This window comes from Brassica oleracea, chromosome C5 (genome assembly GCF_000695525.1).
Source record: "Brassica oleracea var. oleracea cultivar TO1000 chromosome C5, BOL, whole genome shotgun sequence".
NCBI classification, from domain to species: domain Eukaryota; kingdom Viridiplantae; phylum Streptophyta; class Magnoliopsida; order Brassicales; family Brassicaceae; genus Brassica; species Brassica oleracea.
In genome coordinates this window covers 41,331,718-41,349,346 of record NC_027752.1, presented here as the reverse complement: position 1 = coordinate 41,349,346, position 17,629 = coordinate 41,331,718, and the positions used below count along the sequence as shown (strand labels likewise).

Here is a 17,629-nt window from a genome sequence, read left to right as displayed (position 1 = left end):
TTCCATTGCCCATATGAGAGCCTCTACCTCCGAGTGAAGTGGCGACTGACTCGCTCTTATATTCCTTGCTCCCATTAGTCCATCATAACCTTCCAGAGTACTATACCATCCTTGTCCTGAATATATATCCTGATTTTTCGAGGATCCATCCGTAAAATCCATCTACCTAGTATGGTCGGGATTGCCGCTGGTACAGGTAACCGAGTGTGGCCCATTCCCTGATTCTGGGAATTTTGCGCTTCCGCCCAAAGTAACGATTCCGTTTCTGCCAATTTGAGAGTATCTCTCGGGTCCATATCCAAATTGCTAAAAACTTTGTTGTTTCTACCCTTCCATATATACCAGAGAATCCATGCAAAATGATGATCCTCCATTTCGGGGAAGACTCTCCAAAATAGATGATCCATATTGGTAAATAATGATTGAGTAGGAAATATTTCTGGATTCGTTGGGATCCGTGAAAGTGCCCAGACTTGGATCGCCAATGGACATTTAAAAAATACATGATTAATTGACTCCTCGTGAGCTCCTTATCGGTCACAAATTGTATCTCTTTGCATTCTTCTTGACTTCAAATTCCTCTTAACCGCTATACATTCTGTCAATAGTTGCCACAAAAAATGTTTCATCTTAGGTGGGCAGCGTACTTTCCAACAAAACGCCTTCAGCGGGGTTACCGAAGGACCATACAGGGGTGGCGTACTTCTTTTGTCCGGATACACTCGCTCCACTTCATATCCAGATTTAACCGTGTATTTCCCATTGTTTGTGAAATGCCAACCATTCTGATCTTCTGTATGAAATCTACTTTAAGGAATACTTTCAATAATTTTCACATCTTGTGGATCCACCAGCGTCCTAATAACCTGTAAATTCCATGATCGCGATGTTCCATCAATAAGAGCATCCACTGTCAGTTCCGGGTAAAGATTGTGTTGTTTTTTATTTGTTGGTCTCGGGCGAGTGGATGGAAGCCAAGGGTCATTCCATATTGAGATGGATGATCTTGTTTCCACCCTTTTGATTAGTCCTTTGCTAACCAGAAATCTAGCAGAGACAATACTGCGCCAGCCATAAGATGCCGAGTACGATCTAATGGGTTCCAGGGGTGATTTATTCCTGAAATACCTCCCTTTAAAAACCCGAGAAAATAATGTATTCGGTTTATCCATTAATCTCCAAAATTATTTCTCAAGCATAGCTGTGTTAAAATCTGTAAGATCCTTGAATCCCAACTCTCCATCATCCTTAGGACTACATATTTTATCCCAAGATTTCCAATGCATACCTCTCGTATTACCCCTTGGACTCCACCAGGATTGTGCCACAGAGCTAGTTAATTATAAAGATTTTTTTTTAAATTACAAAAATCATATTATCTAAAAATGATTAATCTTTACTACCTTAAACCAATGAAAATAAAATTTAAACTATATGGTTTATTTTAAAAATTAAACATAAACTAAATGTTTAATTATTTACTCGATAGTAAAATTCTATAAAGCGAAAAGTTTAATTTTTTAAGAACTTTCTAAATTTGTGAAATGTTACAATATCTTTGAATATGACAATAAAATAATATTTTACTAATCTTTATATATATAGTTACGATTCTAGTAATGGAATAATAATCCGAAAATATATATATAGAAGAAGATACAAATACATGTGAAAGTTTGAAACAATCTATTCAATGAAAATAATATACCGTAAACTTATTATATTTTAAAAATTGATAGATATATATATATATTATAATATATACCAATTTAGAATTGAAAACACCATATTTATATAAAAATAAATAAAAACAAAAATCCGCGCGGTTACGCGGATCGAGATCTAGTCTATATTTAAATATTTCATCAAAGTATTAACGATTCATTCATAGTATAATATAGTCCTTTGAGAAAATAATAATAATATGGTAATTTCTAAAAAGATCGGAGTCTTTCGTATGAGAAATGATTCTTTCTGTTTTCTTTTTCTTATTATTTTCAGTTTTTATTCTTGAGAAAACTTCTGTTAAAAGACTCTCAATGTTAGTGGATTTATACTTCGGATGTGAAATTATTGATCGAACATATTACAGTATTAAAAATATATTAAGGGTCAAAAAAACACTATAGGTTAATGAAACTAAGTCATAGTTGGATAGATAAGTATAGTCATAACTCATAACTAATAAACTACGAAGTTCTCTTCAACACTAGCTACCACATACTATATAGTAATTACGAGACATTCGAATGACTAAGAAGTATTCATACACGAAATTGCTGTCCATATAAGCAGAAATATCATAAAGATAAATCACACTATCTGTGTTATTTACCCTAATTGTCATTTGTATTTATTGTAATGAGTCTTTTTGGTGTTAAATAGTTTTATCGACCTTACCGTCACGTTTGGTTTGGGTATATACTGTATGTGTGCATTTTTTCCACATTCATTGCGTATCACACGGTTTGTTTTGGTTTTGTCAAGTAGTGTTTACTAAAAGACAATGAAATATTCTGAATAGCTATTGTCCACACTCCCCTCACCACAGAAACTTGACTCAATCATCCTTGAACTTACTTCTAGACTATTCTGTTTAAAATTTGTATTAAACATGACCATATCTATAAATATACAGTAACACGACGACATAATCATTGTTCTATTATCATAACTTATAAAAATCATACAATATGCTAAAAGCTTTGGAACATTCATAAGAAATTCCACAAAATCAAACTAATTATATGCCAAAAATAAACAAAGATTAGTTGAAAAAGAAGGGAGCGTAAATTAAATCTGATCCACATAATTGAGAAATCTCTCTCAAGTCTTAACACGTGGTGCGAAACATCAGAACAAAGGGGCAGTTTGGTAAAATCATTTCAAGGTTTCCTTCGGCAAAAAATCTCATACTGTAACTTCTATAAATACCAAAGCCGTTGAGTGTAAACCTTTGCACAATCAGTCTCATTCACTTGTAAAAATCAGAGAGAAAAAGACCAGAGAGATGAATCGAATAAAACCTGAGTTTATGAAGAAACTGACCAAGTTCATAGTGATTTCGATATGGGTTTCATCTCTTTTAATCACTCACAACTTCTATTTATGTAAACTCACAATTCAACTCGTAACACACGCGGTAGATAAGATGTACATGTTTCTCGTCTGCAATGGTCTCTTAGTGTTTGTCGCTAAGTACTCTGGTTTAATATCTTCATCAAAACCTGTAGAGGAAAGCTGGAGCAACACCGATCAAACCTTTGATCACAGAGACTTTGATAGTTACGATGCGACGTTGGAGCTAGAGTACTACTCTGATCATGATAGAGGAACAATGACTTTTCTTGCAGAGGAAGTTAGTACACAAGACCAAGAAACCGAAGAAGAGAAGGAAGATGAAGATGAAGATGAAGAATCTGAAGAGACATTAGAAACTAATGGTGGTCTAGAGGAAGAGTGTGATATTCAAGGCAAATTTAAAGAAGAGGAAGATAATGTGGGAGTGGTGATGGAGGAAGATATGAACAAGAAGTTCGATGAGTTCATTAGAAAGATGAAGGAAGAGCTTAGACTCGAAGCTAAACAGCATCTAATCCTTGTTTGATTTCTTATTAATTAGCTATGTTTAAGCTTAATTAGGCGTGCGCAATAAGTTCTCAGAGAGCGAAGTTTTTTCTAGCCTCTTCTTCACGTCACGTGTACTTTTTAGCATCTATTTTAATGGAATCTTGTTTTATACACATCTCTGTAGTTTATATTTGGATGACGTTATAACTAACGTATCAAAATCACAAAAAAAATAGTTACTGCTCGTTTTAGTAAACAAAAAAATCACACATAAAATCTAATTTTATGTGAAAAACTCATGCACGATCAGTGAATCTTAAGATTTGTGAATCGTAGCTGATTTTGAAAATAAACGATGGTCATTTAGTCGTATTATCTTTGTATTATGCAAAAATGAAGCTCAGTAAAGAAATATATGCAACAGCGAGAACAATTTAGTAAAGATTCATGATTAACGTATGACTATATATATATGCACACATAAATAGTACATACGATGATCATATTGATCTCTATTATTGTTCCTAGATCCTAGACTGATGTACAATATATACTTTTAGCTATGTGTTGTCTGCACCCCGATGGTATCGGGAATAATGGTGCTACGCACACGTGTACCTATGCATATAACTAATGAATTCTCATTTTAAAAAGATATGATATTACTTAATTCATTTCTGATTTCTCTATCTGAGAACTTTTGGATCAATCGACAAGAAACATATATGATAAGAAAATTAAAATATAGTACCCTGTGATCATCTATAAACTATGGGAGCACCTAACGATTATATGTTATCATGGAATTTAAATGTATCACCCCTACATTTTTTCCATGTAATCCCATGATCCATCTATCTAACCATATAACAGTTATCAACGAATAATCGAAACAATGTTAAAAAAGCGAATATGATTGTGCTTTTAAGATCAATAGATTCTGTTCTCTTCGCTTTTAGTTCCAGACCTCCATGCTTTACATTTTTTTTCCTGTTTCCCACTATTTTACCTATCCATCACCAGTCTCGGAATAAATTATTAATTTGGATATTTCGGAATGGAGTTACATTGAATCTTTGTTTAGAATCTTCTAGTCTTTTTTTTTCACAAAACGGTTTAGCTATATTAGCAACACGTTCTATGTTATCACAACATTAAAGTTATAAAGATTTTTTTCTAGTCTTCTCGAGAGGTTGGTATTAAAAGGAAAACATGTGATTTGACTAATCTCATTTTATCAAAAACCCATTAACCAAGAAAAATAGCGAGCGGACCAGAAAGAATGGCCTAGTAATGTTACATGCATCAAACAAGCAAGGATGAGATAGTCAAAGTGTATGGATGATGAAGATTAGGTATTCGATCCATATTATATTTGATAACAACTACATACACTTATTCTTTTGGTAATATCAACTAAGCTTTCGAAAATGGCCGAGTGCGGAAAACTATCGAATATAATAATAGATGACTACGATTTTGACACTACACAACATATCCACTCAACGTACGAGAAAGAAAATTAGATGATTTAACGGGTCAGTTGAACTCAATTAAGTTTTTATATTGATATATTAGGCTTTGATTGCAACATGTTTTGGAATGCAAGTATTCTAGATTAACGACTTTATGCACCTTTGTCTGTGTCACTCCTCAGTCGGTGTTCATTATGGATCAATAGTTTTCAATTGGAATGGTTATAGACCCGGTGGGACATTTGCAATAGTAAAATTAGCCGCCCAAATCTTCACAGTTTCAGATATTAATTTAAGCGATCGGTCAGGAATCTTCTAGTTATATAAAAATAATATTAATATGGTGATCATCAGGTGCAACAGTTCGAACGGCATCAGATAGATAAATAAAAGCCACAAATGTACTAGACATGAAATGAATGAGAGTGTATACATCAATCATGGAGCTCTTTACGCATATTAAAATCCAAAATTTTAAAATAAAACAAAACCAAAAGACATGGAGAAAGAACAGTAAACTCAATCAGTGTACACAGAAACGAAACAGAAAGAATCAAGTTATAATAATAATATAAAATCAGGCTTTTTTTTTTTTTGATAGTCCAGTATCCGACCACTTTGCGTGATCGACTAGCCCACCGGACCTGAGCCCATGCCATTACAGGATTTTTAAGCGTCCACGGGCCCGCGAAGTGGTCTAGAGGGCGAGAGGCAGCCCATATAAATACCCCTCGTGGCCGGGGCTCGAACTCGTGATGGCGGGCACCTCAGCCGAGGTTCCTTTACCACCAGACTACGAGGCCCGGTTATATAAAATCAGGCTTAGAATTACATGGGTCCAAAACTTAATTATTGAGAGATAAACTGATCAAATTAAACACATACATGTTTAACAATCATATGCTCAATAATGTCTAAAGCTAATTAAAGCCAAAAACCCTTAGCAATATTCGTGAGATGAATAAAAGAAAAAAATCAAGATTCGTAAAGATGTCACAAGACTCGTAAAAGTCTAAAAACGAATCAGTATATTCAGGAAAGATAATGCATTCAGATGCTATTGTTTGAGTTTATATGGAACGATGGAGGAAAAAAGCAAATAGATGCAATTGTATTCAAGTACGTAAAAGGCAGCTATGATGCATAGATCATTTCTTTTTCAAAAAATGTTCTCTATTCAACTGAAAATTTTGAAATAAACGTTTTAGTGGAAGGGCGGTGAAGTTGGACGACCACAAATGGCAAATGATGTGAGAGAACGAGGGGTCATGTTTGAAGTGAGAAGTAATAACCAGTAGTAGTTTGTTCCTTGGGCCATGCGGATGTTGTGTACGGGAAGGATGATGGACCCAACACTCCTCATGGCCAGCACTAATCTTGGGATTGATCAAGTAGTTCCAAAAGTTAGAGAATTATGTCATATACAATCTGATACCAAAAGAATCGGCTAGGCCTAATCACGGGTTTCAAATTTTCAAGACGACTAAAGCCATACCGAGATTTGGATCAAGGGGTATTTTTGTTGTTTGATTTAATATTTTCATGATATTTATATTTGAGGTAGATGTTCTCAGATTATATATGGGGTGAATCCCAGATTCTTATAAGTAGTTTACTTTATGTTGAAATGAATACAATTGAATTAGTCATGGAAAGATAATTTTTCATAGTTTCATGGTATTAAAGCTCGAAGATGTAACACTCTTTTGGATCACTCATAAATTAATCATATTTGTGGCACGACTCTATAAAGGATTGGCTATGGTGGACGTAAGGTAATGAAGTGCTCCTAGGTTTATCATGAAGTGCTCCTAGTCATATTTGTGGCATGACACGACTAGAAGTTAACAAATAGTGCAACTTTTTCAAAGGGTTTATCATGACACATTCCAATTTCAAGGAGTTTGATGAGCATGCCATGATAAATATGCCAACTCCATGGTTTCTATTCTCTTATAACAAACAAACAGACTAGTAAGAAAAGAAAAAAACAATGAAGCAGCAACATTCCTATGAACACATACTTATTGTTATCACTCGCCAATCTTGCTTGCCTACTTGCAAATAATAATACAGTTAACTTGATAAACTAAGCCATTACTAATCAAATCAAATCATAAACTTTATTCTTAGTTCTCTAAAGGTGTTGAGAGTTGAGACCACAATCTAAAAAACTTTATTCTGCTTCAAACCGAGTGCCCCATCAAATAATCAACAATTAATTGGTCTTTATAACTGTTGGTCAAACAAAATCAGAATTCGCGTCTATAACGCAATCGCATTTAAAAAAACAGCGATCACAACCATAAACCAAAACGCAGCCTTTGAGACAAAAGAAGGAAGCTTCCTTGTTCGCCACGCATCACATAATCGCTCACTCACCTCCCACTCATCGGCCAATACGGAGGTTCAATATAAGAGTAACTAGACAACGGCATTGGCGGTGGCGGCTGCATAACATAAGCCGGCGGCGCTGTATGCTGCTTATATATCCCCTGTGGAGTACTCTCCTTCTGCGGCGGCGGTGGATTAGGCCAAGGGTAGCCATAGTTCCCGGGGAGAAACTGCGGCGGTGGAGCGTAAGGAGAAGGGTAAGGATAATAACCGGGGGCGTTGGAAGGAAGGTTATAGCCTGATGGACCGTAATAACAGCCGCCGCCAGGTTGAGGGGTGACGGGTTGGCCGTTCATATGGAAGTTGGTGATCTTGCCGTGATCGCCGTACTTGTGACTGATCCCCATAATCACATTAGGGTTAGCTCTCGCCTTGAGCTTAATTGTGTTGTTTTCTCCAAGATAAGTCACAGAGTAAAATGCTGCAGTAATTATAAATATTAAAAAGATGAATCTATCATCAACAACCAAACTAAAATAAAAGGAGAGGAAGAGGGTACCTGTGAGAGACTGCATAACTTCATTCACTTTTCGATTGCAAAGCTCGCAGCTATTGTTCACTTTTATATCACAGCTCTGCAAAAAAAGAAGAAGAGTAATCAAAGTAAAAAGAGGACACAATAATAGTTAATCGATTAAATCTAAGAATATTCTGTATTCATTTTAGCTAACCATGTCGACAGAGAAATCCATTGGAGGAGGAGCTGCTAGCATTTTTTTCTCCTTTTTGCTTGATTGCTTGTGTAAAAACCAGACCAAATCAACATGTTTTTATATACACTAAGGAAAGTGTAACTAAGGTAATAGTATTTAATTATATCTAGTCTTGCCTGAAAATGCGTCGTGTATGATATTTAGTATTCCGAAATTGTTTATTCTACGGGGGCACTAGGAAGGAAACATAGGGGCAATTGATATCTTACATTAATTAATTAGATAAAGATAATATATCAAAGGTGAGCAAAGGCCAATCACCAAGACATAATATTTGTAATAGATTTTTGCGTAATCTTTTACATATCCTGCTTTAGTTCCCTTATTTATAAAAAGGAAAGTATGAAACCCAATCACTAGGACACTCGTGCGGTTGAAGTCGACAATGCATGTACTGTATGACCATTGATCAGCACTCCAAATCTGACACACAGACACAATACTTCAGATAGTTTGGTTATTTAATTTACTGCTCTCGCAGTGTGCAACAACAATACACTTAAGAGAGGAAAACATAGACTATATATAAACTTGTTAATAAGCTTCTGCAACTAAACTACTCTTTGGAAGAGAGACATAGCTTGAACTGGAAATATCCATCCTTGTTCGCGAGAGTTCAACAATCTCCTCAGCTTCTTCTTGCTTTGATCCTTTCACCAACGCATCAACTACCTCTTGCACTATAGCCTCATCGACAAGAATACGCTTAGCGAATATGTCCTTGCAGAGCTCAAAAGCGAACTTTAAATCGCCAGCCTTACATACTCCAGGAAGCAAGGATGAGTAGACCACCTTCATGGGGCGAAAATCGTACATCTCCATGCTGCGGTACCAATATTGGGCTTCATCCACTTCTCCTACACCGGCAAATCCTCTAGCCATGGCAGTGAATGCGAACACATCGCGTCTGATCCGACGATTACCCTTGAGTTCGACAAGGAACTGAACCATCTCTTCTGATTTCTTCTCCAGGGCTAGTCCTAACAGACGAGTATGTCTCTATCAACGTTCTTCTCCGCCATTCTAGCCCATAACTCTTCTCCCACATCAAAGTGCCCTTTTGTATTCGACTCATGTAACATTGTGTTGAAGGTGAAAACATCAGGCTTCAGAGACCCTTGTTCTCAATCTCATCAAGCAACGCAACAGCTTCGGGCGAAGACCCTTTCTACACAATCCTTTGACCAAAGCATTGTAAGATCTGATATCTGGTTTTGATCGAGAGTTTACTAAATTACTATGCAACTCCTTGAACAGGCGACAGAGATACGACATCGTTTTTGTGGTGACTGAAAATGTTACGTTGGAATGTCCAAAAAAATAGAAGATACGAAGAGAAGCCGCTGTTGCATCGAGATGTTGATCATGTTTAATTTTAATGTTTTCATTGTCGTCTAGAAACATCCAGATTTGCATATAAGTCATGTTTAATTAACCCAAAACTTTTAAAGTATTTGTGTACATAATATAGTGTACACATAAAATAGTTTTTAAAGTTACAATTTTTTATCATATAAATATTGTAATTTGCAAATGCACCTAACAAATTTATCAGGTATACATTTGAACCCTTGCAAATAAATCTAAAATATTGTTTGGTGTCCATATATTATTGTACAAATTAATTGATGAAAATGTGAATTATTGTATATGTGGATAGAACAAAATTTGTGTACGTATTGTCTGGATTTTTCTATTGGTTATGTATGTCCACATGTACTAAAAATCATATGTACACCTAAATCCGGTAAGAGACTGAGCTACCAAATCAATAGAAAGTGATAGAGAGTATCACAGATATTACTGATGCTGGTTGTGAGTTATCCAAATCATGCCCTCATCATGTTTCAGAGCTTCTGATCAGTATGTGTGTTTTCATGCTAGCTTCATGGTAAGTCTTAGCTTGATTAATTTATGTTTGTTTTACATATGTACACTATCATATTTAGCGTACACATGTACACCTCCTTATTTATTGTACACATGTACGCTATTATACTTTATCGTACCCAGACACAGTGAAGATGAAGATGACAATGATAATGGCGATGTTGTTGATGATGGTGCTGGTAAGTTGAGTAATCCGATATGGTAGATATATTATCAAGGCTGCCACTTTCATATTTTTGTCGTGTGTATTTTCTTGACTCATATAATGCAAACCCATATCAACGCATATGGTATCAAGATCTAAACTAAGCTTCACTCAAAAAATGAGAACTCTTTCCGTTCACGTAAACAACACTTCCTCATCCTTACACTTACAAAGATAAAATTCTCTCTTTCACATGTACACATGTACGCTGACATTATGTACTCGTGTACATGAATGACGTACATAAGCAAAGCACATAACACAATTGTTTATTTTGACAATATGGAGAAAAAAATAAAGTAAGCAAAAGATAAAAGACCATTCATGTAGTTATGAAGAATGGTTGAAATGAACAATCAAGAAGTTAGGGAGTTAATTCGAGTAGACATCCGCACAATTAAAAGTTTGGGGTCAAAACGCAATTATGTGAATCCTAAAAGACCAAACGCACAAAAACATAAAAATAGCCATTGATGCTCTCGAACTTGTTTTGGCGGAGCCGTGACGGCGAGATGTGAGGCCATGGCGTCAGAAAGGGTATGGAAGAGTCTGATGCGATGCTAGTTTCGTTGGCCCAAAAAGACTAGAACTTTGGTCGAAACTTCAAAAGAGTCTCTGGTGCGGAGATTGGCGATGGCTGAAATTCATGGCAGAGCTCGATTGAAACGGAAGAACGCGGTAGAAAAGATGACCAATAAATTATTCTGAATTTAGGACTTTTAACGGTGTAGATTATAACGGATCTGAAGTATTTTGAGATCTTCGTGCCTTTTCTTCTTCTTGTTTAGAAAGATTGACGGATAATAAAATTTATAAATTTATTTTTTATCTAGAAAAGAGAAAGAAACAACGATAAAATAAGAAGATAAAAAAAAATAAAAAATGATGGGTCCCACTAGTTGAAAAACCCACTTCTGGTTTTATTTTAGTTGAGATAAACACGGCAGTAGCTGAAAGTGTTTGAGTGAAATAAAAACTCTGAAACTGCCTTTCTAAGTGTAAATAACTCTTTAAAGAAACAAAACATCCTTTCAGCATATAAGGAGGACATGCATGCCGTTTAGTTCCTACTCTCTAAATGAAGAATTATCTGACTATGCTCAATCTTTGACCGACGTCCGTGTCACTTTTGAAACGAGTAGGCGAACTACGCAACGTTTTTAAGCTGAGCTAACGTCATCATTAGCAAACCGTTGATGCACTTATTCAATTCATAAGGTACATTTGATAGATAGCAAAGGGGATAATTTAAGATTTAGATACAGTGATCGAGATGCTCATGCACGTGAGGAGCGTACCAGAAAGTACGAATCTATGTTATACAATTATTTTATCTCATCTCTCTCTGATATATCACCCAATTTTTTTATAGAATCTTAATTAGCTAGAAGAATACTATCTTTATCGTATGATAACATCTTAATTGTTTTCGTACGTTAAATTAGTAAACAAATGAAAATTCTTTCGCGTCGGTGGATGTGGTTTATAAGTTAAATTAAGGCACCGAAATTAAGGTCATTCGTCATTTGAAAAATAAGATACAACTGATCGATTTTGAAACTAAATTATATCAATGTAATGTAACGTATAAAATAAGTGATAGAACCTAAAGGAATCATAAAAACTCATAAAGCAAGATTGACTCTTATTCCAGGTTAACTCTGTTACATTTTTAAATATCCTCTATTATTAAAAAGAAACTAACGAAAATACTTGAGGAATTAAAACACAGACATCTCATAGTACTAGTCGAGTTTAGTGAAGCTATCAAAGAGAGTTTCTTCGTGTTGTCCGCCGACGACGTAGTCTAGGATCCCCTCTGCCGCCACTATTAAGCCGGAGCCATCGCCGGAGAGGGTAGATGACGTCGGAAGGTCGGAGGTCCTTGCGAAGAAGAAAACTGCGGTTAGAAAGAGGGCGGTGGAGAGAACTAGAGGCCAGAAGTAAGATACAACAGTGAGAAAACCGGGAGAATAAGTGACGAGAGCGACGGTGACGAAGGAGAAAACGAAGGCGAAGACTATTTGTAACTTGAACTTTAAGAGCTTCTCCCGGAACTCCATCTCTCCGATCACCGCTCAAGATCCGTGACTTTTGTTGGATAACACGAGAGAGATAGAGAGCGAGAGATTGAGAGCGAGAGATAGATATGTAAAGGGAAGGAGAGAGAGGTAAGCTATATTCATGTGATACTTCTCTCTTTATTATTAGTGGATCTTTAAAGAAATATGAAAGATTCCCCTGCTGACAAGAAAAAACGTCAAAATCAGAAGTTAATCTGTCAAAAAGATTATATTTAAATATTAGTGATTTTATTTTTTCGTAACACTGACTTAGGGTCCCAATGGTGACAGCGAAATTAGTAATAAAAGCGATACAAAATTAAAACAGTTTTGTGTAAAAAAAGGTGCAGAATATTGTTTGATTGGTAACAATATATATTTGCGGTATTGAATATTTATTTAATTAATAAAATAATAATGCTTTTTAAATATATAATATAATTAAATAATATAATAATATATTAAATATACTTTAATTAAAATGTCTTATATATATGTATATATTTTTGAATAAATATACTTCAAACTAAAATGTTTTTATTTGAACTACTTGTTAGCTTTAAAACTCATGTAGAGTTAAGTTAAATATGTCCCGGAGAAGATACAAATTTCTAAAAAAAATATTATAATTTTGGGTCTCTATTCGGGTTCGGTTTGGATCTATTAGGATTTTGGATTTTCAGGATCAAAGATTTCAGTCTCATTCGAGTATTTCTAAATTTTGGCACGGGTTTGTTTCAGATCTTTGTGGATTCGGTTCTGGTTCGAATAATCCATTGAAATTATTTTTAAAATTTTAAATTCATTATATGCTTTAAATTTCTTAAAATCTATAAACAAACTAATAACATATGTCAAGAAACCTAAACTTAAAATGTAAATTGATTTTGTTTAATATTTGGATAGAAAATGAATAGATATTTAAGTATTTTTGTTGTTTTGAGTATACTTTAACTAGATATTTTAAGTATTTTTGATTTTTTGAGTATATTTTAGCTATTTTAGTCATTTTATTTTGAATATCTATATATATTTTCAAGTATTTTGGATAACTTAAGAGTAATTTATATATTTTGGATGCTTTAGTATACATTAATTTAATTTTTTTAAATATATTTAGATATATAAATCTATTTCGGATATATTCGGGTATCCGAAATACTTTCGTTCGAGTTTGGATTCGGTTCTTTAAATACAAGAATTACATGACCTTTGTATATGGAGAGCCGGTCCAGAGTTTAAGGGATCAAGTTTCGGAACGTTTAACAAGATTTGGTCTAGCAAGATCAGAACCGTGGTTTATTATTGGAGATTTAAATGAGATAACTGGGAATCATGAAAAAGATGGGGGGGCCATACGGAGTGCATGATCTTTTGTACCGTTTAATAACATGATTGGGGATACTGAACTTTTGGAGTTTCCGGCCCGAGGAAATCAGATGTCATGGCAAGGAAGAAGGAAACAAGGAAAATAGAAAAAAGTAATGGTTAGGTGTCGTTTGGACCGAGCGTTAGCAAACGAAGATTGGCATACGCTTTTCCCATGCTCTTACACAGAATATTTGAGAATGGTGGGGTCCGATCATCGACCAGTGGTGGCTTATCTTGATAATAAAGTAACAAGACGGAGGAGACAATTTCGTTTTGACAAGAGATGGATTGGACAAGAAGGTTTATTGGATTCAATTGAGAGAGGGTGGGGTGAATTTTCAGAGGCGGATCCGGGGGATTTCGTTTCGAAAATCACAAATTGCCGTCATGAGATCTCCACATGGCGGAAGAATAATCCACCTTATGGGAAAGAGAAGATCTGAGAACTCCAGAAAGCACTTGAGGAGGTCCAAACAGATAATAATAGAACCCAGGAGGATATTCTGGAGGTCTCAAGGAAGTTACAGGAAGCTTATAAGGATGAGGAAAATTTATGGCAATAGAAGAGTCGTAATATGTGGCACACTTCAGGGGATCTAAATACAAAATTCTATCATGCTCTAACAAAACAACGTCGTGCCCGTAATCGAATTGTGGGTCTATATGATTCTGATGGAAACTGGATAATTGAGGAACAGGGGGTAGAAAAGGTGGCAGTGGATTATTTTGATGATCTGTTTCAGACGACAACTCCTTCAGGTTTTGATGGTTTTTTAGATGAGATTACATCTTCAATTACACCACAAATGAATCAACGGCTCCTTCGGTTAGCAACTGAGGAGGAAGTTCGACTGGCTTTATTTATGATGCACCCGGAGAAAGCTCCTGGGCCGGATGGAATGACGGCTCTCTTTTTTCAACACTCATGACATATAATAAAAAAGGATCTATTGGAAATGGTCAACAATTTTTTGACATCGGGAAAATTGGATACAAGGTTAAACATTACGAATATTTGCTTGATTCCTAAAAAGGAGAGGCCCACAAGGATGACTGAACTCAGACCTATCAGCTTATGTAATGTAGGATACAAGATTATTTCTAAGGTATTATGTCAAAGATTAAAGGTCTGTCTTTCATCACTGATCTCAGAGACGCAATCGGCTTTTGTGCCTGGACGTTTAATATCAGATAATATACTTATAGCTCAGGAGATGTTCCATGGTCTGTAGACTAACAAATCGTGTCAGGATAAATTTTTGGCAATAAAAATGGACATGAGCAAAGCTTATGACAGAGTTGAATGGGTCTTCATCCAGGACTACTAACAAAAATGGGCTTCGATCAGCATTGGATCCAATTAATGATGGAATGCATTTCCTCGGTTCAATATAAGGTTTTATTAAATGGGCAACCAAAAGGACATATAATACCACAGAGGGGATTACGACAAGGGAATCCTCTATCTCCTTATTTGTTTATTATGTGCACGGAAGCTTTGGTCGTGAATATTAAAAAGGTAGAAAGAAATAAGCAACTAACGGGTCTAAAGGTTGCTAGGCTTGCCCTCTAATTTCCCATTTACTCTTTGCAGATGATAGTCTTTTCTTTTGCAAAGCTCAGAAGGAAGAATGTCAGACAATTCTTAGGATCCTTAAGGAATATGAAGGGGTTTCAGGACAACAAATAAACTTTGACAAATCATCGATTCAATTTGGACACAAAATCGAAGAAGATACACGACAGAAATTACGAGGTGTCTTAGGTATACATAACTTAGGAGGATTTGGGTCATACTTGGGAATCCCGGAAAATCTGGGGGGTTCAAAGGTGCAAGTTTTTGGATTTGTTCAGGATTGGTTAAATAGCAGAGTAAATGGATGGACTTTTAAGTTTTTCACCAGAGGAGGTAAGGAGGTGATTATAAAATTTGTGGTTACAACTCTGCCAAACAATGTGATGTCATGCTTTCGAATCCCGAAAACGGTAATGAAGAAGTTAGTGAGTGTTGTGGCACAATTCTAGTGGAGTCCAGGGGGTAATAAGAGAGGTATGCATTGGAAATCATGGGACAAACTCTGTAGTCCTAAGGATGATGGAGGTTTTGGATTTAAGGATCTTAGAGACTTTAATACAGCTATGTTTGGGAAACAATTTTGGAGATTAATGGACAAACCTAACACGCTTTTTTCTCGTGTTTTCAAAGGGAGATATTTCAGGAATGCTTCACCCCTGGAACCCATTAGATCATACTCGTCATCTTATGGCTGGCGTAGTATTGTCTCTGCTAGATCTCTGGTTAGCAAAGGACTAATCAAAAGGGTGGGAACAGGATCATCTATCTCAGTATGGAATGACCCTTGGCTTCCATCCACTCGCCCGAGACCAGCAAATAAAAATCAACACAATCTTTACCCGGAACTAACAGTGGATGCTCTTATCGATGGAACATCACGGTCATGGAATCTACAGGTTATTCGGATCTGGTGGATCCGCAAGATGTGAAAATTATTGAAAGTATTCCTATAAGCAGATTTCACCTAGAAGACCGAAATGGATGGCATTTTACAAACAATGGGAAATACAGGGTTAAATCTGGATATGATATATGCCACGGACACATAACTCAAAGGCGGATAGTCTAGCACGCAGTGCAAGGAAACAACCATTGTTTGTCGTTCATATGGATGCAGAGTTACCGGGATGGTTCGCAGAGTCTATATGAATCTGTTTTGCTGCTGACAAAAAAAAAGAAATACAAGAATTTCGAATCCGTTCAGATATTTAGTCAATTACGGTTTGGGTTGGATACTACTTTTTGGATCATGTTCGGTTTTGTTTTCTGGATTCAGATTTTTACCCAGTCCTAACATGTACAATCAATTAAATTCTATATTTTCATTTTCCAAAAAAAAAGACGTACCGTTTTAAATATATGAAGTTATGAATAGACACTAAATACAGTGTAAATATATATTGTATAAAAGATAAATTTCAAAAAGTAAGTGCGTTTTCGGTTTGAGATGTGGTGCGGATTTGGACAACGGTCCACTACTTTACAAAGCATTTATCTTAAAATTATTTACGGGATAAATGCTATATATAAAACTAATTTTTATCTCTTATTTTTATTTGTATTTATTTACATATTATGTATATAATTAAATTAGAATCAAAATATAAATCAAAACAATACGTCTTATTTATTTACGATATTTTTTTGGTAAATAAATAAAAATAATCATTTTATTTATTTTATATGGTATATAACTAAATTTCAATGATATTAACATAGATATATAATATATTTTAATATAAATATTTATTATTGAGAATTCATACTAATATGATAAACACAAAATTTCTAATGTGCGATATTTTGAATGAAAATTTCAAAATTAAAATATTAAAGTTTCAATAATTTTTCAATACAAATTTAGAAATTATCATTTTTAAGTATTTTTCTATGTTATATAATATAATTTTAAACTATATTAATATATAATATGAATGTCTAGTAAATGAGACTTCATATTCATACGATTTATGATCATTTGTATCTTCTTATTACCAAAAAAAATTAAACCGTTGATCACAAAATTTTAGTGTGAGATATTTAACGTTTTTAGTAATTTATAGTCGTTTTAAAAATTCAAAATATAACATATAAGAAAAAATATATATTTTTTATTATATGATTATTGTGGTTGTTTAATATCTTTTAATAATATAAAATTAAACAAAAAAGACCTAAGATACAAAAAAATATTATCATATATTTATTATTCATAATCATTGATTGTCATATATACGTCAATCATATTAGGCAATTCCGTATCTTTTATTAAGAAAATTGTGAAAATATTCTTTTATATACTATTTATCAATTTAATAGTTAGTTTAATAAAAAATATAGTATAAGGTAAGATGTACTAACCAATTTTTTTA

At 34.6% G+C, this 17,629-nt stretch overlaps 3 protein-coding genes and 1 pseudogene across 3 annotated transcripts; 1 reads left to right on the top strand and 3 right to left on the bottom strand.

Annotated features, from left to right (window-relative positions):
• The first annotated feature begins 2,973 nt into the window (after positions 1-2,973).
• Positions 2,974-3,743, top strand: LOC106293317. The gene has a single exon (XM_013728981.1). It carries the CDS (start codon positions 3,011-3,013, stop codon positions 3,605-3,607), a length of 597 nt encoding a protein of 198 aa, XP_013584435.1. The 5' UTR covers positions 2,974-3,010; the 3' UTR covers positions 3,608-3,743.
• A 3,680-nt stretch (positions 3,744-7,423) lies between these two features.
• LOC106292333 (U1 small nuclear ribonucleoprotein C-like) lies at positions 7,424-8,169 on the bottom strand. Its single transcript, XM_013727930.1, has 3 exons — positions 8,111-8,169; positions 7,939-8,014; positions 7,424-7,860 (listed from the first exon to the last, which is right to left on the bottom strand). The coding sequence occupies exons 1-3, from the start codon at positions 8,150-8,152 to the stop codon at positions 7,424-7,426; spliced, it is 555 nt and encodes a 184-aa protein (XP_013583384.1). The 5' UTR covers positions 8,153-8,169.
• Positions 8,170-8,708: 539 nt separating this feature from the next.
• On the bottom strand, positions 8,709-9,427 carry LOC106292332 (annotated as a pseudogene).
• A 2,442-nt stretch (positions 9,428-11,869) lies between these two features.
• Positions 11,870-12,436, bottom strand: LOC106293394. Its single transcript, XM_013729077.1, has one exon. It carries the CDS (start codon positions 12,308-12,310, stop codon positions 11,993-11,995), a length of 318 nt encoding a protein of 105 aa, XP_013584531.1. The 5' UTR covers positions 12,311-12,436; the 3' UTR covers positions 11,870-11,992.
• Between the last annotated feature and the right edge of the window lie 5,193 nt (positions 12,437-17,629).